The sequence below is a fragment of the Pinus tabuliformis genome, chromosome 5_2 (assembly GCF_031772625.1).
Source record: "Pinus tabuliformis cultivar Carrire ecotype Pingquan chromosome 5_2, CPIR1, whole genome shotgun sequence".
NCBI lineage: Eukaryota > Viridiplantae > Streptophyta > Pinopsida > Pinales > Pinaceae > Pinus > Pinus tabuliformis.
Genome location: NC_142306.1, coordinates 279094977 through 279117732, shown reverse-complemented (window position 1 = coordinate 279117732; position 22756 = coordinate 279094977). Strand labels below are relative to the sequence as shown.

The following is a 22756-nucleotide window of genomic DNA, read 5'->3' as shown; positions in this document are numbered from 1 at the left end:
ACTCAAATGGGATGGTATATTCACCAGATAAACATCAAGGCAACTTTCTTGAACGGGGTGATAGAGGAAGAGGCGTACATAGAACAACCAAAGGGCTTCGAGACTCATGAGAGGCGTACTCATGTGTGCAAACTGAAGAAAGCTCTATTCGGACTTAAGCAGGCTCCCAGGGCATGGTATGGTCGGATTGACAATTACTTGCAACAGATGGGATTTGTTAAGAGACGCAAATCCCATAAATGATTTATGGGTTTTGGAGATCTCATGTATTCTTGCCTCTACACCAAATTTTGAAGCTAGAACACACCCGATGCTACAAAACTGACATTATATGTTGACAACTTATTCTTGACAGGTGGAGAACCTCTTATTCTCCCGTGTAAGAGGGAGTTAGCTTCTAAATTTGAAATGAAACATCTTCACCTGATGCACTACTTTCTGGGCCTAGAAGTATGGTAGAGACCTAGTGAGATTTTCCTTTCTCAAGGAAAACATGTTGTCAAGCTTTTGGAAAGCTTTGGTATGATAGAATGTAAGTCCATGAATACACCAATGGAAATGAATTTCTAAAAGTTATGTGGTGAAGCTGCTAGACTTGATTTGGCTAAGCCTTTTGAGTATCGACAATTGATTGGGGCACTAATGTTCTTAGTGAACATTAGACCAAACATATGTTTTGCGTTCAATACTTTGAGTCAATATATGATTAATCCATCACATGCACAATGGGTTGTTGCAAAGCATGTGTTGAGATACCTGCATGGGACCATCAATCTTGGATTGAGATATATTGCTAGAGATGTGAGACTACATGCGTATTTTGATGTCGATTGGGATGGTAACTCTGCTGACAAAAATAGCACATCTGGGTCTTGCTTTAGATTGGGATCTGCCATGATATCTTGGATGAGAAGGAAACAAAAGTTTGTATCTCTTAGCACAACTGAAGCCGAGTACATTGCTGCTAGCATAGCTAGCTGTGAGGCAATATGGTTGAGGAAGCTCTTTGGAGAGTTGTTTGAGCATGCACTAGATACGACAATAATATATTGTGACAGTAAGAGTGGGATTCAACTTGCAGAAAATCTTGTGTTCTATGACAAGTCCAAACACATTGAGATCAAATATCACTATATTCGGGATCTAGTGCAGAGAGGAGCAGTGAGGCTCTATCATATTGCAACTAATGATCAAATAACTGACATTCTTACCAAGTCTTCGCCGAAAGGGAAGTTCTTGGTATTCAAAGAGCAGCTTGTTCTGACGGAAGTGACCCTTGCTAGTGGGGGTGGTCATGGATGATGAGAACACTAAATTATGCTCTTCCCTCTTGTTTGAGCTCACAAGTTGGGAATGGAGCCAGTAGAGCTCTTGGGGTTGAGAGAACTCTTGACTATAGGATTGCATGATTCTTGTCATACGTTGACAAGTGGTAATCCCCCTTACCATCAAGTCTGGGACTTGCCAAGGGTATACCCAAGTATGCATCTTACCCACAAGTCGGGCTTGTAGGGATTATCACCCATCTGGCCAATGGGCGTAGCTTGGTTGTGCACGATCCTTGTCATGTGTTGACAAGTGGTAATCCCCCCAAGAAGAGATGAGACTTGGTTGTGCGAGATCCTTGTGTTGACAAGTAGTAATCCCTCCAACATCTATGGATGTAGGTATTCTACCACTTGACTCTTATGGTAAAGCTTGGTTGAGAATGATCCTTGTCATGTGTTCACAAGTGGTAACCCCCCCAAGTAGAGGTGAGACTTGGTTGTGCACAATCCTTGTCATGTGTTGACAAGTGGTAATCCCTCCAAGCTTGTGTCAAGATGGGAAGATCAATGGATATAGGTTGATAGACGAATCTCCCCTGTGATGATTCTTCTTCATTAGATTGAGACATCATTGTTCCGGAGCAGAGATGAACAATGATGACAGAGAGAGTAGAGATCTTTGTTGCAGAAGGAAATTCCTCCCTAGCTGATGAGCGTTGAAAATTGGCAGCTCGGGAATGAATTTCCTTAAATAAAATTTCATTTTTGACAATTCTGGAGTGACCTTCTAAAAATAGAAATTCAAGTCTAGCATCTCAAGTATGACTTTCCAAAAATAGTAAATCACCTTGTATCAATTGGTAATCAAGTATAGTTCATGGAAAATCACTCAACTTATCATTAATCAATCCAAATAGTTCACTTTTGAATTAATTATCAATATTATCATTACTATGATCATTATCCTTATGATACTATGATGTTATTATCAAGAAGAAATTCAAGTCACCTTACCTTCATACTTCACAACCCTCTCAATGTCTCACAAGACTCTACGTTACACTCTCTTACTCTCTCATTCAAGACTTGCCATATTCCACTTACACACTCATTGAAGGCATGTCATAAAATATTCCTCTTACGCACTCTTTAAAGCATATGTTAGACTCTCTTAAATGCATAAGTTATAAAGGCATGTGTACCTCTACTTAAATGGGATGAGTTACACTTCCTAAAAGGGCATGAGTTATACTCCTCAAGGCATGCAAAATTCCTCCATTGAAGGCATGTGTTGCCTAGCTCCATAATGGCTTAAGTTACTCTTCCCTATTTGGCATACGAGTTACTCTAAGGCATGCTCCTCCTTTATGGCATAAATTCATTGCTCCTTCTATATATATGTGCCTCATATATTCTCCCCTCACTACTTGTGCACTGTGAAAGAAGAATTCGAAATTGAAAGAGAGAATTGGAGAGACTTGAAGAAGATTGTAAGAAGAGAGACTTGGAGAGTAAGAGCAGAACTTGAAGGTTGATTCAGTGTTTGCATCAGTTGCTGCTATCAGTGATCTTCATGCTACAGCTTGTTCAGATTTGGGTGAACTTACTCATTCTCTTGATCTCTCATTGTACTTTGTATCTCTGTTGAACAATTGATATCTAATAGAAGAAGAATCTGGTTGGGTTTTGCCCTGGTCATTGGACCTAAATTCTGTCTCATTCTTTTCTTGGTTGTCTTCCATTGTGCATTTGGTTTATGTTCTATCTACAATTGTTTAACTAATATTGCAGCATAAAGAAGTTTTGTAATAAGTGATTGTTACAGCATAGAACATCAGATTTTAACAATGTCGAAGGGAGGAAAATGAATTCACTACTTTTAAACTATCTCTTGACATAAAGGTTCTACTGCAAATAAAACAAAATTGAAATAATCACCAACATAAGTAAAATAATAATAAGCGCTACCTTGTGAAAATGATGAAGCGGCAGGCGGTACGTAATCAAACAGCTTTGAAGCTGGTGAAGCAGATGGACAAGCACTCATGATAGTTATAGCGATTATATAATTACCTAAACAAGAAAAATGCAAAGATCAGCCTTCAAAAATGCCTTCATTAAAGCAAATACCCAGTGTAAGACACACTAAGTTCCAGGAGTGAGATTAATACCATTGAATTCACCAATTGCCTGCAAAAGATTTGTACCAATTTTCAACATGCCTGTCACATCTGTTGGCATTTGTGGACCTGTATCCTGTTAATATAGCATTGCATATTAGTAATGCTTGAAAAGGAATGGAATGGGACAATCTTTGTCACCATTGATACCATAATATTATATGCTATAATAATTTTGGATCACATTATAACAACCATCAGCCCACAAACCATTGAGACAATACTTCTTTTTTCCACACCCCTGCCATTTAGCAGGAAACTGCAAAGAACAGACAATTTCGTTAGAATAATTTCCAGATAAATCATGCATAAATTTCCAAGTCGATTAAATCAAAACATAAAGCAACGTACTTGACTTGAGGTGGAGTTACAAGACAAGCAGATGTCTCCATATTATCTGTACGTGCAATAAACAGATGCTGCAGCAGTTCAAAATGTTTCTTTAAAATTTGAAAAAATATTAGGAAGTCAATCAATTAACTTCTTCTGCCAGAATAATACTATTTCAGGGTTTGATGTACGGATAACAAAACTCAGATTCTAATACCACTCTTTTAAGAAATCAACAAAGAGAATAGCCCCAAAATATTCCTAAAATCAATACTTTAAAATGCGATAAATCATTTCAATCACATAAAAGTCAAAATAAAAGTCAGAAAAAAGAATGTCAAAATTAGTTTTAGAGAGCAATGGTGTGCACAAAACATATAACTACAGATGTCATTTCTGCATCATTTATGTTTTAGTGGAATTTTGATGTCTCCGAAATACTACATCAGATTACTAATCCTCCAAGGATAAATGCTAAATGATATCTACAATATTGTATGAGACCAACATTTCTCCGACATATCATAAGATCACACCCTTCCCATTATAACAGAAACAAATGGCATTTGCGTTACCAACTGCTTGGATTGCATATTTTTTAAGATCAGATCTTTGTAGTCAAGCAAGCCTTCAGTTGCAACTTGAAACCTTGCTTCCCTCTGCCCCAACATCAGAATGCCTTCTTTCCCATGCAAAAAGTAATAACTAATAAGAATCCTTGCTTGTAATACGATGATAAACCAGAATGTGACAATTAAATTGAAGAATCGCTCAATCTGCAATAGCGATGATAAATTAACAGCATCCGAGGCTGAATTGCATTTAGAAAAAAGGGAAAGGAAAAGGAAAAGGAAATGTTCAGAACTCTTAGCATTGAACGAAGTAAAGAAAGAGAAAGGCAATAACCTAATTCACAAAGCAGTGAGAAGATGATTGAGAAAATGTACAGCGTCATTCATATGGAAATAGATCACAGACGGATAACAAGTTACCAATTGGTATTAAAAAAACTTAATCGTGCATTAGCTACAGAATCTCATACACAAAGGAATTGAGCTAGGGTTTCACGGGGATGTTAGACAAGGTTTAACCTGCAGTCAATGGGTCTGGATGAGAAACAATTGGACTTACTTGTTGTCCTCTAGATGGGATCTACATATTTCCTATGGGCCATTTTAATTTTTCATCCCTATGGCATCATGGGGAGTCAATCACCTATGAGGGAAATCTCTTTCTGGACAAAATTTTGGGTTTTCAGCCAACATACCTACTCATGCTACCAACAGAGTGAAGCCCACAGCCAAATATTCCTTGGTACGGAATATATGTCATGGCAAAAGCATCATTAACTCAATAGCGGGGGAGTACAGCGACAAAACTTTGGATGGATCAGTGGTAACTCTGCTTTGAAGCAGGTCTGTCCAGATTCGTCTTCCTCATCTGAGCTAGTATGAACCAAATTTGAGGAAGAATGAGGATTTGTGAAGGATCTATCATTCTGGAGGTTAAGAGAAGTTCCCAAAGAAGGTCTATCGTCGTTGAGTGAGTTGAAAGGTTTATGTAAGGAAAGTAAAGGTCTTTCCATGACCTATAGAAAATATTTGGGGCAAAGGCTGGTATCACGGGAGGGAGATCTCAGCCTGGGCTTGGCAAGAGAGGAGGGAAGTGTGTAAGAAAAAGACAAGTACTGAGTTTGGTATTAGGAGAGGAGGTCAAAATCGTGGAGAGAGATTTAGCAGACAATTAGCAGAGAAATTTCTTCAGATCTGGATGGACAGAGAATGGTTACTAGTGTTAGGGTATTTTCCTGCATTCCACATCCTAGTGCATGGCTGGCTGGCTGGCTTTAATCTTGGAGACGAAGTAGAATGCCTCAAAAATATTGGGTATTCAATGGTTATGGGGCAATTTATTAACTTTTGGGGTCAGCAGTCACTCCAAAAGTATTTACAATGTGCATGGGGCATGCAATCAAACATCCAAGGATAAAAATGGTTGATTAATCAGAAATAAATGTGAGAATGTTAATCAATAAACATCAAATTATGAAAGAAAGGAAGAAGAGAATGCACTCTAAGTGACTGATAAAATCAAAGTAGAGGTAAAACTAGCTATATCACCGTATAGAACATGAAATATCACATCCACGAGCCAAGAAGCTAGAAGAAAAGCATGTCAAACTCTGTTTTTGTACTAGTCAAAAGATTGGTTACATCATAGAGACAAGATACAAAATAGATCGTTATAAAAATGTCCTGCATAGAGTATAGATAAAAAGAAAGGAAGAAAGAAATGATGGGAAAGAAGCTCTACTAACTACACTCACAAAAACTCTGCCAAATAATAGCCATTTGAACCCTCTTTACAGAATTCTATTCCTCCCAAAGAAAGCGCAAGCCCGACTCTTATGCAATATACCTCGTGTAACTTATGGCAAAGTGAATGGAAGTGGAGAAGTTTTCATGCACTTAACCAATGCACCTAGCTTAAAGTGGTGAGCAGTGGAGTGGACTTGAACAAGACCAAGTCAACATCTCCCATGTCCTTAAGTAAGGTGGAATGACGAGAGGTGACCTCATGTGTTTAGTAATAATTCAACTCCCCATGCACTTGAGTGAGGTGTAGTGAGGTGGCCATGAGCTGTGTGTTTTCTCCACTTAACTAAGGATAACTCAACAAGGCAACCTCATGCAAACTATTGTGCACTAAACTGAACTATACTAATATGAACTAGACAAAGGTCAACTAAACCGAATTGAACTGAACTAAATTGAAGTGAGGTCGAGCCAACTCCAATCCAACAAGGCACTCTAAGATGGGATGGCACATGTGCCACATCACTACCATGTCACTTCCATGTCATTTCCATGTGGCGCATCCTCCTACTACCACATGTCAACCTGCATGGCGACCACCTAGTATAAATAGACATGCCAAAAATAGCAGCCCCCCTAAAACATAAGGAACAATGAACAATATCTCAAACTACTAGAGGAACCCTGCTAAATATATCACACCTAAAAATAGCCATTGCTAAAAATAAGAAGTATTCGCATTTCAATGAAATTAGGCTCATCGAATTCAGTTTTCTGCAATGAATCGTCATGTGAACCCAGAACCTCAACAACTAAAAATAGCGGTTACTCGCATATCTTCCAGAATTAGCTCATTGGAATCGTGAACAAGCAAGGATCTCGAATATGCCATCACTTCTAACATGTAACCCTTTGACCTTTAACTACCAAAAAGTAGGAAGGTCACTAAAAATAACACTCTCCTCCAAAACTAATGAAAATGGTTGTGCCTTTGACTCTGAATTCAGCACAACTGAAAAATCTTGCATCTGATATGTATGAGAACCATCTCTGTAACGAACAAAGTTCATACTTTGCATTAATCTTCAAAAGGCTTGGTACACAAAGACATCCATTGAGGATAAAATATATATTGAATATTATATAAAGAATTGATATGAGATGATGATAATTACAACTGAGGGTCCTATATATATAGCTAGGCAAGTACCTTTTCATGAACAACCATGTCCATAGAGACATACCTCTTCAATACTAATTATTAGTTAATTAATCATTATCCAGTCTTACTATTATTTATATTATTTTTTATTCATAACATTGCCTTCCTCTTCAAAATCCTTTGTCCTCAAAGCTTTATTGTTCATAAGGTGTAGCATTTGTTTTGTCTTTGTAATCTATTCGCATCTTTTGGAATTCTTTGAGCTATCTTCATTGACACAAAACGATAAGATCCTCTAAGTGATAAAGAAAATAGTCGAACTGAGAAGGGATCTGAGTGATCAATTTGCAGCTAATTTTATTGGAATTGGTGGAATCGGCTAGTCTGATCAGTTTGGGACACAAACCAGTCCAATTCGGGGTTTGAAACCAAAAATGTTCAGCCCTTATTACCAAACCAGTTAGTTCAATATTGAACCAACTAGTTTCGTACATGTTTGTACGACACAACAAAAATGCCAAAAATCAATTTTTTAGTTTTTATATTTTTTCTTGTGAGTTGGCAACTTGACCCACATCTAATGGAATCTGTAACAAACAAAGTTTGTATAATCACGAATATTCAAAATATCTGGAATATGAAATTATCAATTATAGGACGCGTAATATGTATATATAAGAATGTTGAATGTACAAGAGATAGGATATGTTGTGCTTACAAATGAGGAACATGTTTATATACCTATACAGGCACCCTTATACCTAGACAGGTGCCCTTCATAAGGAGTCGTGCCTTTTGAAGCAAGCCCTTTTATAACTAATTATACTTGTTAATTATTATTTATGTTATTTTATATATAATTATATTCATAAAATTGCCTTCCCCTTTAGAAAATCTTTGTCCTCAAAGCTTATAGATGAAAAAGCTTGATATATTTTTATGTCTTGTAATGTTTTCTCGTCAATTCTCGGAATTGTCATCTTCAATGATACAAGACGATATGAACTTATAAGCGTGGTATAGAATTTTCGCACTATGACATGATCTAACTATCCCAAATTAATCTTTTGTGGAATCTTGCGATCACTGGAAACTTGGGATGAATTTTTATCATAAGATTGAATTATGGTGATATCGGTTTTCTTTGGAACATAAGTCACTTGTTTGTGGTTTAAGTGATATAGATATGTAGACTGGTTGAAATGTATGCTTTTTTAATTTGGGTGTCAGTAAGGAGTTCTTGTGATCTGATTTCCCCTTCTCCCGTTTGTGGTTATTACTTGATCTGCTTTGAGGTATCTGATTTCCTCCACGTACGGAAGTCACTTGGTTAATCGTTGGATCTTCACTTGAAATTTTCATCATTTGAACTGCAACCTCTGAGTGCATCTCCACTACAATTGGATTGGGATCTCTTTGAATCATGATATTACCTGGATCAGTGTTTGTTCCCTTTTCTTCAACTTGGACTTGCATCTAAATAATTCGATGCTTCTTTTGCAATAAGTTCTTTGAACTTGTTCTTCAATGATTTCTTATCACCTTTAAGCTTCTTGATTTGCATGAGTATATTTTGATTATGATTTCTGAGATGTAAGAGTTCTTCAACTTCTTATTCAACTTTATTTTGATATTCAAACTGTTGAAATTTCTAAGTCTAACCCGTTAGAAAAATTTTCTGTATTATCTAGTTTATTTCTCCTACTTGTTTAATTACTTAACAAGTTATTTACAATGTAAATATTGAAAATAAACACAAGTACATTATCAACATCTACAGATCATCAACTGAAAGAAAACAAGCTCACAAGTGACACCGTTATTTTTGGACCAATGTCCCCGGAAAAACCCAATGCAGGAAAATTGGTGCAGTTATTCAGAGGGTTATATTATTATGCAGTTTATCAGAGTACAACTGGATGCCTAAACCGGCTCACTTGACAAAGAAAAATATACAGCAGCAATACCTCTATATCCGGAAACAGGTATTCAGAAAACCTGTCCCAGGAAACCCTCTCCGGCACAACTGAAGCTCAGCGTTGGCCCTTCTGGGCTCTGCGTCAGCCCAGGACTCTCTGCGTCAGCCCTGTGAGGCACTACGCAGCCTCTGGGAGCCTCTGCGTCACTCCCTCTGCCCTCTACCCTCTGCGTGGATGATGTAGTCTCTTTGGGCTCTGCGCTGCCTCTACTGGGCTTTGCGTAGCCTGGACTAACTACTGCTCTGGCTCTCTCCGCTTCTGTGTTGGTCTCCCAATATTGTCCCTGCCTCTCTGCCTCGTACTCATTGCCCCTCGTTGTTGATCACTGACTCAATTTTTCTTAGCAACCCCGCTCTAGCAAAAATGAATGACTGATCACTTTGGTGTGTGTTCTCCAACTGACCCTCAAGCCTCCTCTTATACTTTTTTCGTTGGTCCTTCAACGGCCGAGATTAAATCTCTAATCAACAGCTAAGATTAGATTTGGCTTGATCCATGACTTTTAGAACCTTCTAACCCAGTTTTATATTAATACCCATTAATATTTTATTTTTCCTTTTCCTAAGTTTAGACTTAGGAACTCCATTAAAAATATTAATTGTTTTAGTATCTCCCAAACCAGGTACAATCTGTCCAAACCATTTCTATGTCTTGGAGATCTCATGTGCTTTAGCCTCTCCACCAATTTTCATGGCTAGAGCACATCCGATGCTACCCCAAATCAACACAAACCTCTCATCTTTTAAATCTCTTATTTTGTTCTAATAACCTTTGATTTAGGTTTTTTAAGTGTGAATTTTCTTCTTCCTTCTCTAATAGATCCTCGTTGAATTTTTTCTTGAAACATTCCTTTTCTTGTTCTAATTTATGCTTTGTAGCCTTTGACTTTTTGACCTTCGCAAGAAATTGTTTACGATGATCCCTTAGATGAAAATTTTCCTCGTCCTTTTCTTTTGACTCCTTGTAAAACGTATCTTCGAAATCTTTATGTTTCTTTTCTGACACCTCGTTTTTATGTTAATGTTCTACGAATTCACATTTTAATCTATTTATTTGCATCTGCGCATTACCTTGATATTCTTCCATAATCAATATTTTTCCACATGTTTTGCAATTTTTTAAAACCCAATGATACTCAAATTTCATTTCACAAAATGGACATTTAGTTCAAAATGTTGACTTATTTATGGAACTCATAATATGTTAATTTTTCTGAGGGTTGAATTGTTCTTTGCTTTGATAATTGCATTTATATATTTTTCACCAATTTCATATTCATTCACCCCATAACATCATTAAAAACATATGCAATTATATAGAAAGAACAACATCATCAACATTGCAACGGAAATAAAAGGAACATTAGAAGAAAAGCACACACATAGAGACACCAAGATTGGTCAGAGACCAGGGCAAAATCCCACAAGGGGGAAAACCTGGAATTCTTTCTTCTTCTTCTATTAGATTTCATCAATAGTTCAATTGATATTCAAAGTATCGATATCATGAGATATAGTCCTACACATCAGTTTAGCTAGGACCTATACTTGACTTGTGAACAACTTCGCTTGTGAACAAATCTTATTGTCAGAACTACCATGCAATACTATCATCAATAACCTATCATATTAAAATCGAGGCTACAACAAGTAGATGCCATCACTGCTTTTGTATTGTAAAGATGCCAAGATATTGCTAGAGTGCCAAGATCAATATTGTGAATCATACCATAATTGTCCCATCTCTTCATGTATAATGATTAGGGTTTCTGTGATGCCATACAACAGTAGTGCCATATAATATTGCTGAGATGCCCACTGCCAAACACAATTGTGATCCAAGTGCCAAACATAGTTGTGAATACCACTGAGATTCAAGAGCCAAACAAACTGTGATCCAAGTGCCAAACATAACTGTGAATACCGCTGAGATTCAAGTGCCAAGCATAACTGTGAAACCCACATAATTGTGATACCGAGATGACTATATGCCAAATACAATGTAGAGGTGTTGTTACGAATAAAAATTATATAAAATAAAATAAATATAAATGAACAAATAGTAAACATAATTATAGTTAATTAATGATTAGTTAATGAAGAGGCATGTTTCTAAGGGACATGTCCATTCATTGAAAGAGCACCTGCCTAGGTATATAAACGAGCCCTGATTGTAACATTCATTCAATCTTTGTTCATTCATCTTATTAATAAAAATATTATTTACAATACATTGTGTATTTTACAATTAAAGCAATACAAGCTACAGGTTTTGTCGCTTCAGTGGTATCAAAGCCATTCAAGCCTTTGGACGTTATCCGCTGCACAATCTACCATTAAGTTTAAGTCCTGAAATCATGAAATTAAGTGAATATCATAGATCTAAATTGTTAAATGAAATTGGACAAGCATTACAACAAATGCAACAAATAAAAAAATCATTTACAAAATCATTAAAGGCTTTCAAAAAACCAGATTCAACACCTACAATAGAAGCTAACATTAATGTCAAAGAGGAGGAGTTTGAGCCAAGAGTTTTGACAGAGAAAAATATGACAGCTGAGGATGAAAATAGGGAGGAAAAAATGAATTTACAGAAATTATTCATTAAGAATCACTACATTCTACAGAAGATCGGGAAGAGGTTATGTCAATTTCAAATTATGATGAGAATGAAGTTGAAGTAGCTAAAGATGAGATTGCTAGTAGAAAAATTGTTGAAGAAGATGATATAGATGAGTCTACTAGTTGGAAAATTATTGAAGATGATAAAATTGACACTGCAAAACAGGAAATGATGGAGTTAGATACTTCTCCAAACACAAGGAATCAAATAGAAGACAAGTCAAATAAACAGAATATACAGAAGGTGCAAATTCTAGTTGGTGTCAAACCATTGGTGGATACTTTCAATGACACAAATCATTTGTTGCCTATTGATACTGAGGTAGTTGATTGTAATTTTGAACCTACAGAAATTTAATAAAGAAATTCTCAAGAGGGATGATAAAAGCGAAAGGAAAACAACAATAAATAATTTGAATTCTGGAAAATTGGGGAATTTGGTTCAATTTCAAGAAGAGGCGATACCTATAAAACAATGAGAAGCAATAATGTAGGGTAGAGGAGGCAAAGAATAGAAGAGTATTCAGTTTACGTAGATAATGTGGACTATTGGTAAACAACACAATAACTGAAAACAAATTTTGAGTCCTGCGAGCCAATGAACCGCTTCACAATTCCTACAGACGAGTTCGGGAACCCACAAGACTATGCTTTCGTGGAGTTTTCAGATTTGGACAGCCTCCTCGAACTGAATGGATCCATCATTCGGCCTAGGGAGGCCACTGTGTCTCACAAAAGGAAGCATTGAAACTGGAACCCCAACAACGCAAGCGAGCGAGGGTTACGATTCCCCAACGAGCAACAGCAAGCGGGTATTTCTAGAAGTGTTGGTGGAAATTCTAACATATCATCACGTCCACCATATGCAACTACAAAGTACAACAGCAATAACTTGCAACGGCAGCAGCGACTAGCGAATACCGAAAGTGTTGCCGCTAATTCTAACAAATCTTGATGCCCACCAACAAACAGAAGTAACAATCCCCCCATTCAGTAGCAGCAACCTCCTCTTATGTGGTCATCCAATATAGGTATCAACGATCTACGACCAATAGGAGTAACCACTACCCCTACCACCGCTGTTAATAATGAAAGTATAAACAACAATGACGGCCTCACACCCAACTATCGTTCATCTCCGCGTCAATTTGACAAACCCAACGACCGGTTGATAACCTCACGCTCACTTTTTGCCCCGTCCATTGCGACCTCTTCCCGACTGTGCCAAGCCTACCGCCATTGTCCCTTGCTGCACATTCTTTTCTACTACAAACTCCACTGACTTTATCTGCACTTCTTTTGTCTGTCTCAACCCAACTCTATTGTTCTCCGTGCAACTCTGGGATCCAATCTCTATTCGATCCTTTGTGTTATTTCCTTGAAACCGACTATTTCCACCGCCTCCCCGTGTCCGACAATCAACTACCGTCATGTTCATACACCTTCTGCCTGTTCCTAACACCCCTACATCCGATAATTTCACTACACCAGTGCCTACTACCCTCGTTCCCCGATCCCCTGTGTGTGCACTCAAATTCACCAGCGTTTGTTGTATACTCCAACACACAGCCACCTATCTTCAACGCTCAACTACGACCCTTTTCCCTGTCCATTTGTTCATCTACCGTCACCCTTTTGTCCCTTTGTCAACCGCTCTCTTCCAACGTCTACCACCAAATCGAAGGTTGCCTTGAGAGTCGCAACGGTCATATCAAACTTGTCCCCCAATAATTCAATTGTTCACATAGTACAAGTGATATATTGTTAATTACATTGTTATATAACCCTTATATAATTAATATATTAATAATAATTAGTTATATAATTGTTATATAACAATCAATATATATATATATATAAATTATATATATATATATATATATATATATATATATATATTCTTGAAAAATATATATATATATATATATATAGATATTTATATAAATTATATATATATATATATATATATTTTCTTGAAATAATATATATATATATATATATATTATTTCAAGAAAATATATATATATATATTATTTAATTTTAAAAAAATGAAGGAGAAATGCAAAAACCATGATTCCAAGACAACACTAGTGACGACTTACACATGCCAAAATGTTGTGGACAATTGAAGAAATTGTTAGTGATTAAGCTTTAAGGACAAACCTTTTTGAGGAGGGGCAATGTTACGAATATAAATTATATAAAATAAAATAAATATAAATGAATAAATAGTAAACATAATTATAGTTAATTAATGATTAGTTAATGAAGAGGCATGTTTCGAAGGGACGTGTCCATTCATTGAAAGGGCACCTGCCTAGGTATATAAGTGGGCCCTCATTGTAACATTCATTCAATCCTTGTTCATTCATCTTATTAATAAAAACAGTATTTACAATACATCGTGTATTTTACAATTAAAGCACAACAAGTTACAGGTTTTGTTGCCTCAGGTGCCATCAAGATGCCAACAAATATCTATACAACTGTGAGGCCAATTGAAACGTAACACAATTGTGATGTCATAGAGTGAACTACAGAGATGCTACAGAGCTACCATAGAGCGTACACAAAGATACCACAGTGAGGATGTCAAGACTGTTGTGATAATATGAAAGACTACTGAACCAAATATAATATCTACTGAGACTACTGAGCTAATGCAAGAGATGTGCCATAGATTCTAAACCAAGATTATTATGCCAAGATATATGAACTTCCAAGTATAGGGCGAAAGTCATAGTGATGCCATACCATGTGAGACAGAGAGATACCATGCCATGTGTGGTAGAGATGTTATAGCATGCGAGAGTCAAAGATACTAGGCCATGCAAGCCTCAGAATAGAGACTTGCCATGCGAGCTTTATAACAGAGACAATGCAAGAGATACCTAGCTAATGTGAGCTTCAGAACAGAGACTTGTCATGTTGCCTCAAGTACAAAAATCAAAGATCCAAGTCACTGTGACATACTATGCAAAGTGCGGAGATTAGAGTCATTGTGACATATGTGCTAAGAGAAGACAAGAGACTAATGGCAAGCGAAGACCCTGTGTTGTCCAAGCGAAAATCTGAGAGTGATTTTGCTTGCTGAATTTTTTTCCCTATTGAAGATCAACTTGATGGCCTATTTATAGTTGTTTGCCATGGGTGAAGGGTCACAACCCTTGGATGGGCCGACCTTGAAGCCAACATTCAATTTTAAATTTGAATTTCGAAAATAAATAATTTCCCTCCAATAACTTTAAGCCGACTTGAAATATTAAGGGCAAGAGACACTTAGTGACTTTAATTCATAATTTTAAAATGCAAAACTATGCCAATTAATTTTGAATTTCATCTTTGGCAATCAAAGGAAATTCTTCCTGAACCTTCCCCACAATTTAACATAATTCATAGTTTCACCTATTCTTCAACTCCCTTATTTTATTTTTAATAGTGTACAGAAAAAATATTATTATGAATACCACTTTTTATACTACTATTACTTCCACCTATAACCACGTTCGATCGCACTTTGAAATTTTATCTATTTAATTATTTTTATTTTTATTTTATAACATTTTTTTCTTTCTTTCTTTTTTTTAATCTCTTTCTTTTTTCAAATCAAGGAATATACTTTTTATAACCTTTTCCTTGAGTAGAATTGCTTTTTTACTTTATAAAGTTAATATATCTCTACAAAATTTATTTATTTTTTTATAAAAAATATTGACTTAGTATTCCTTGAAGTTATACTTTTACTTTTTTATGATTTTTCCCTCCTTTGTATTTTTTCCACTTTAATAAAAAATAATCTTTTATTAAAAGTACTCATAAAAGGCATTTTTAAACTAATCACCTTTTTATATATAGACTTTATAAGGTGAGTTGCTTATTTATACAAAGATGTGATTTAGAAGGGGTATATGCCTTACTTCTTAATCCTTAGTTTACGTTGTATTTGAAGCGGTATGGTGATCGGTTGTGACATCCCTTGTCACTATCAATGGCGATTGGAGCGATCTACCTGGGGTTTCTAATGTATCACCTAAAATTTCGCCTTGGTGGTTGAGTTCGACCACATTTTTTTATTTAACAAATGTTCTGAAGGATGCAGCTATAAGCAAACCTTCGAATTCAATTGATTTGCATGAAAAATTATTTAATAGATTCCTGCCGCAATTGAATTGTTGGTACATTGCATGGCGATAGTGGCTACAGTGTTGATGGCAGCGTCGGTTGCTACAGGGTCGATAGTAGTAGTGGCGACAGCGTTGATGGTGGTGGTGGTTGCTACAAGTCAATCAATGGCTTGTCTTTTTAATGTCTTGCGGCAAACAGGGAAGTCCCACGTGGTGACATTACCAATATCTTTGGAAACAACATTATTTAATTATCAATATCATATTTCGACATTATTTAGCATTCACACATAATAACATTAACCAATGAAATTTTAAAAGAGCAATAAGAGTAATAGAGCAAACAATGATGCAATAGACACAGGAGTTAGGCCTAAGGCCAGAGCAAAACAACATAAAGGCGAAAAACCCAGAAAATGCATTCCTTATGAGAATATCCAGTTCATCAAGTACATCAGCCAGAACAGAGAAACAAGAAAGATTTGACCAAATAGATATGTCCTCGCAAATGCCAAGCCTCTCCCCCTTAGATTCGTCCTTTCCATCCTTTTTGTGGCTAAAACAAAGATCTGTGAAAAAATTGGATGTGCAAATGAGGGGCACAGTCTCTCATATATATAGCAATCAATAAGGGTCGAATGGGTACCTCCAAGGGGCCCAACCAACTTGTACACATGGTGGAGCCAACTTGACATTTGTGGGCTAAATAAATTCAAGTTTTAATTCCTTTTTCTTCCTTTTAAATTATTGATGAAAATGTCGACCATGGCTACAATTTTCAATTCTCCCTCTTAGCCAGGGAGGTATTTTCATTTTCTCTCATATGTACATAACTCAACATAAGGAAAGCAATCAACATCACAATCCAACTCCCATTCAACCAGGGAGGCATACTTTCAGTTGCACCATAGATCTCTTCTCAGTTGAACAATGATGTCTTGATTCTCAACTACAATAGGGGAGATACACACTTACCATTCCTGGTAAGGATCAGACACATCTTATTAGTCTCTAAGTCAGACTCCATGACCTAATCTTAGATGTACATGTCTCATCATAAAGAAAGTTGAACCATCACGACTGCATCAACAGATCATCCATATCATCTCATCTCATCTTGTCTCTACTCATCTTTGTTGAACAATGATGTCCCGATCTAAAGAAGAAGAATCATCACAGTAGGGATCAATTTACCACTAGGGTAAAGATCCTCCAAACCCTATATCCATCGATTGATCCTCATCAACCATAGGGGAGATAGATTTAGCAAAAGTGGTAAGGATCCTCCATACCCTATGTCATATCCAACATGATCCTCAGTGCTCAAGTGGTTGAACACCATGCATCCCAGACTTACCAGACGGGTCCACCATAGGTAAAGATCCTCCATACCTAAGTCTCCTCACTCATTGGCCAGATGAGTAGCAATCCCAACAAACCCGACTTGTGGGTAGGATGCATGTTGGGGTATGCATTCTGTCAAGTCCCTGGACTTGACTAGGGGAGATCAACTTATCAAAATGATAAAGATCCTCCGAACCCTATAGCTCCAAGGGATACCCCATGCCCCTAGTAGCTCCTACAGCTCAGTGTTTGTGATCAACCAAGATTCCTTCCTAGAAGGGATACTTTCTCCACAACTCCAAGCTGCTCTCTGAAGACCAAGAAATTCCCTTTTGGCAAAGGCTTGGTGAGAATGTCAGCAACCTACTCATCGTTCGAGATGTGTTGGAGCCTCACTGCTTCTCGCTAAACTATATCTCGGATACAATGATATGATGATAACTAATCTCGAAGTGCTTTGACTTATCATGAAACAAGGGATTTTATCAAAGTCAAATCCCACTCTGGTTGTCGCAAATTATCACAGATGTATCTAGCACATACTCAAACAACTCTCCAAAGAGCTTTCGCAACCAAACTACCTCACAACTAGCCATGTTAGTAGCAATATGCTCTGCCTCAGTTGTACTAAGAGCAACAAATCTCGGCTTCTTGCTCATAGAGGAAATCATAGCAAACTAAAACAACACCCTGATGTGCTCTTTCTGTTGGTAACATCCACTACTAGATCACACGAGCCAGCAAAACAATGTCAACAACTTCACAATTTAGCTATGTTGAAATTCTGATGTTCTATGTTTAAACAATTACTTATTCCAAAAAGATTCTTTCTGTTGCAATATTAGTTATGCAATTGTAGATAGAACATAAGCCAAATGCACAATAGAAGACAACCAAGAACAAAACGAGACCCAGAGAATTTAGGTCTAATGGCCAGGGCAAAATCCACAAGGGGAAAACCCAACCAGATTCTTCTTCTATTAGATATCAATTGTTCAGCAAAGATACTAAGCACAATGACAGATCAAGAGAATGAGTAAGTTCACTCAAATCTAAAAAAGTTGTAGCATGAAGCTCACTCGTAGCAGCAATGGATGCAAACACTGAATCAACCTTCCCTTCAATAGAATCAACACTGAAACATAGAAGCATTGAATCAACCTTGGCTCACCATGTTCTGCTCTTACTTTTCAAGTCTCTCTCTCTCACAATCTTCTTCAAGTCTCTCCATCTCTCTCTCTCAAATTCGAATTCTTCTTTCACAATGCACAAGAAGTAGTAGTCAGGTGAGAAGACATGAGACACATAAAAAGGAGGAGCAACGAATTCTTGTCATAAAGGAGAAGTAATACACATGCTTTGAGGAAGAGCAACATATGCCATTTAGGGGAATGTAACTCATGCCATTAAGGAGAGAAATGCATGTCTTAGTAACTTATGCCATTAAGGAGAGGTACGCATGCCTTATGCATTAAGAGAGCAATGCATGCCTTAGTAACTTATGCCATTAATAGAGATATGCATGCCTTAGTTAAGGAGAGTGTAAGCGTAAGAGAATTCTTTTCTGACATGCCTTTAAAGAGTGCAAGAGGAATATGCCATGTCTTTAATGAGTGCGTAAGAGAGAGTGTAACGTATCATTAAGAGAGAGAGAGTTATGTCAAATTTTCAACTCTATTGCAGCAACTGGAAATTATTCTTCTAATTGAATATAATTATATGTAATTTGTTTTCTATTATGGCAAACAACAAATAAAATCATAACTAATTTTCACCAAAAATAAAATGCACTACGGAAATAAAACTAGAACTGAGAAAATAGTGTGAACACAACAAATTTTAAAGGGTTATTTTTAGACAGATGTCCCAGAAAAAAACCAATGTGGGAAGACTGGTGCAGCAGATGAGGGTATATTTAATTATTATGCACCAGTGAAATCTGAGTACAAAAATCTAGATGCCAAACTAGCAATCCTCAGGAAAATAATATGGCCAAAAATTAGTGAGACAATATTCGTCTCACCTGACACTGATCTTAGCTCTGAAACTAGCTCAAACTAGTTGCTCGAACACCCCTACATCAGCCTTTGCACATGCCAATTCGTATTGCCTATGGAACTACTCTGATGTTGTCGCTCTACCCAACTTTGCCTTTGAGAATGACTCACTTGGCCTTCTGGAATTTTTCCCAACTACCAACAATTGAATCAACCCCCTGCGCAACCTCATTGAGGAAAACTCAACCCTCTTGTTGTTGACTCTCTGAAAATAGAAATCTCCACTGAAATCACTATCTCTACTCCCTCTTGCCTCTGCATCCCTTATGGTTCGAACTCTTCTTCCTTGCTCAACCTCTGCAACTAGACAGCTCAATCTACCAAGGAACTCAATTTCCTAATATGTTCAAGTGTATCTTCCCCTCCACCCATCGAGTTGCTCTTATAATCTCTCGTTGGTGAACCAACAACCATGATTAGTTCTCCATCAACGACTAAGATCATCTCAAACTCAATCCATGTGAATTTCCAAAGCATTCTCACTTCTCTCAAATAATTCCCTTTAATTAATCAATTATCCTAAGTTAGACTTGGGCATTTTTAATTATCGATTAATTAATTTAATTGAGTTGTCTCTATGTGTTTTCTCCCAAAACCTTTTCTGGGTTTTGGAGGCCTTTTGTTTCTTAGCCTCTCTGACCAAAATCGAGACTAGAACACCTCTCTGATGCTACGAAAACTAAGAGTGTCATGTGAGACATCAAGGAGAGTGGTGCGAAGTGATTGAGGTGATGAAGGTAAAGTGACTTGTAATTCCTTTTAATAATAATATCATAGTATCATAAAGGATAATAACAATAATATTAATAATATTGATGATTAAGACAATATTGAACTATTATGATTGTTTAATGATAAGTTAAGTGAATTTCCTTCAACTATACTTGATTACCAATTAATGCAAGGTGATTTACTATTTTTGGAAAGTCATACTTGAAATGCTACACATCACTTTCTAAAGTCACTATAATTGTCAAAAATGAAATTTTAAGGAAATCCATCCCTAATCTGCTAATTTTCAACAAGTTATGCAACAGAACCATCCAAGTCATCCAGGCTACCACAACATCCAGAAGTGCTTCAAATCAACAAGTCCATGCATTAGATAATTCAAAAAACCCAATAGCCTCAAATCATGTTAAATCTTCAACAGGGATGTTTTATACTTCCATGACTCTTCATATATCTCCATCTTTCGCTAGGCATAGAGGTCCTCAACTCTTGTGTATAGCAAGCTCTTTTTATTGCAAAATTATATCAGCATCAAACTTTTTCAATCTTCATCGCAACAGACTTCAATTAGGCTTGATCTTGTTTGCTCCCTCTTACTCCTTCACTCACAAGTCTACTTGTCCTTGTTCTTCCATCCTTCTTCATCTGCTACCACAGCCCTGGCAGTCTTCATTATGTACCTGCAATTTTCACTAAGAAGCAATGGAAGAACAAACCCAACCAAACAAGATATACCAAGACAAGGGACTGATCATAAAATTGGCAACAACAGTAATAAACACAAAACAATCAAGAAAGTACTTATCCTTTAGAGAATGTGTCAGCTCCCTCTTGACCAATCAACTCAACAAGGATAATCTGTGTCCATCTCATCCTCATCAAGGAGTTGACATTACTAAGGAGCCATATCCACCTTATCACTAGTGAATTTTAAGTTTCACATCATCATCATCAAGGGGCTAGGATATACTATTTTAGCGAAAGCAATTTGTCTTGAACTTTCTCCATAAGCTTTAGCTGCATACAAGTCTCTTAACAACAAAACTTAACAATGTTTTAGTCAATAATATTCTATCCTTCCACAGCTAGAATCATCGGTACATTTACCATACCCAAAATCATCTGCAACATTTTATCTATACAGTATTCCTAATATGTTCAAGTGTATCTTCCCCTCTACCCATCGAGTTGCTCTTATAAATTCTCGTTGGTGAACCAACAACCATGATTAGTTCTCCATCAACAACTAAGATCATCTCAAACTCAATCCATGTGAGTTTCCAGCGCATTCTCACTTTTCCCAAATAATTCCCTTTAATTAATTAATTTCCCTAAGTTAGACTTAGGTATTTTTAAATATCGATCAATTAATTTAATTGAGTTGTCTCTAAGTGTTTTCTCCCAAAACCTTTTCTGGGTTTTAGAGGACTTCTATTTCTTAGCCTCTCTGACCAAAGTCAAGACTAGAACACCTCTCTAATGCTACAAAACTAACAGTGTCATGTGAGACATCAAGGAGAGAGGTGTGAAGTGATTGAGGTGATGAAGGTAAAGTGACTTGTAATTCCTTTTAATAATAATATCATAGTATCATAAAGGATAATAACAATAATATTAATAATATTGATGATTAAGACAAGATTGAACTATTAGGACTGTTTAATGATAAGTTAAGTGATTTTTCTTCAACTCTACTTGATTACCAATTGATGCAAGGTGATTTATTATTTTTAGAAAGTCATACTTGAAATGCTACACATGACTTTCTAAAATCACTCTAGAATTGTCAAAAATGAGATTTTATTCAAGGAAATCCATCCCTAAGCTGCCAATTTTCAACAAGCTATGCAACAGAACCATCCAAGTCATCCAAACTACCTGTTGACAGTGCTGGACTCGCCAACAATCAGGGGATCTCCCCGGTATGAAGTCCCAACTAGAACTCACACTATTTGGTGTAGGAGTCCCATCTATCTTAAAGATATGGCTTAGCTCTTGCTTGTCAACACATGAGAGTGGTATACTTAGTCTTCAAACAGTGAGGTTTGTGTGCCTAGTGAGTGCTTAGTGTAACTTGTGTCTAAGTTCTTTCACTACAGAGGGAGAGGGTGAGAGTGAGTCTCAATTCGAAAGGGAATAGTCCCAACTCAGTTAGAAACACACAACACAGCAAGACATGCGCAACTTCCGGCGGAGTAGTCCACATGGATGTTGCAGTCACAAACAAAGTGAACAGATAGCATGTACAACACCCAGTGGAATAGTCCACACGAGTGCAATGGTTGTTATAACAAGTTTATAAGAATGGATCTGTCAAGTGTCTAGCGGAGTAGTCCACATGGGATAGACATCGTTAATAATTGATACAACACATTTTCAACAGCATATGCACTAAAACAACCGAAATAGTTCAACTATTTTAGTACAGGTTAAAACAACACACATTACAAGCCTCCAAAGAATAGTCTTACAAACAAATACAATACATGTATGAAAACGTGTTGGCCTGTTAACAAGCTTCTGAATTAAGTGAAAGTTCCAAGACACATCACCACACGTACATCACTAACCTTGATAGCAGGGCATTGGAGCCACTGCTCGCTCCTCAAAGAAAAGACGACAGACTCTCAAGGCAATGTGG

The 22756-nt window shown here is 36.8% G+C and overlaps 1 protein-coding gene across 4 annotated transcripts in view; it reads right to left on the bottom strand.

The window, feature by feature from the left end:
- The window catches only part of LOC149158601 (uncharacterized), a 384530-nt gene that overhangs the window by 108500 nt on the left and 253274 nt on the right, over positions 1-22756 (bottom strand). For 2 of the 4 annotated variants that reach the window (XM_089436264.1, XM_089436266.1), the window contains 4 exons: positions 3800-3867; positions 3644-3707; positions 3440-3524; positions 3237-3341 (listed from right to left, as the gene is read on the bottom strand). In XM_089436264.1, coding sequence (XP_089292390.1) covers positions 3237-3341; positions 3440-3524; positions 3644-3707; positions 3800-3867 — 322 coding nt within the window. The remainder of the gene's footprint in view (positions 1-3236; positions 3342-3439; positions 3525-3643; positions 3708-3799; positions 3868-22756) is intronic. The other 2 variants (XM_089436265.1, XM_089436267.1) reach the window with 1 other exon arrangement.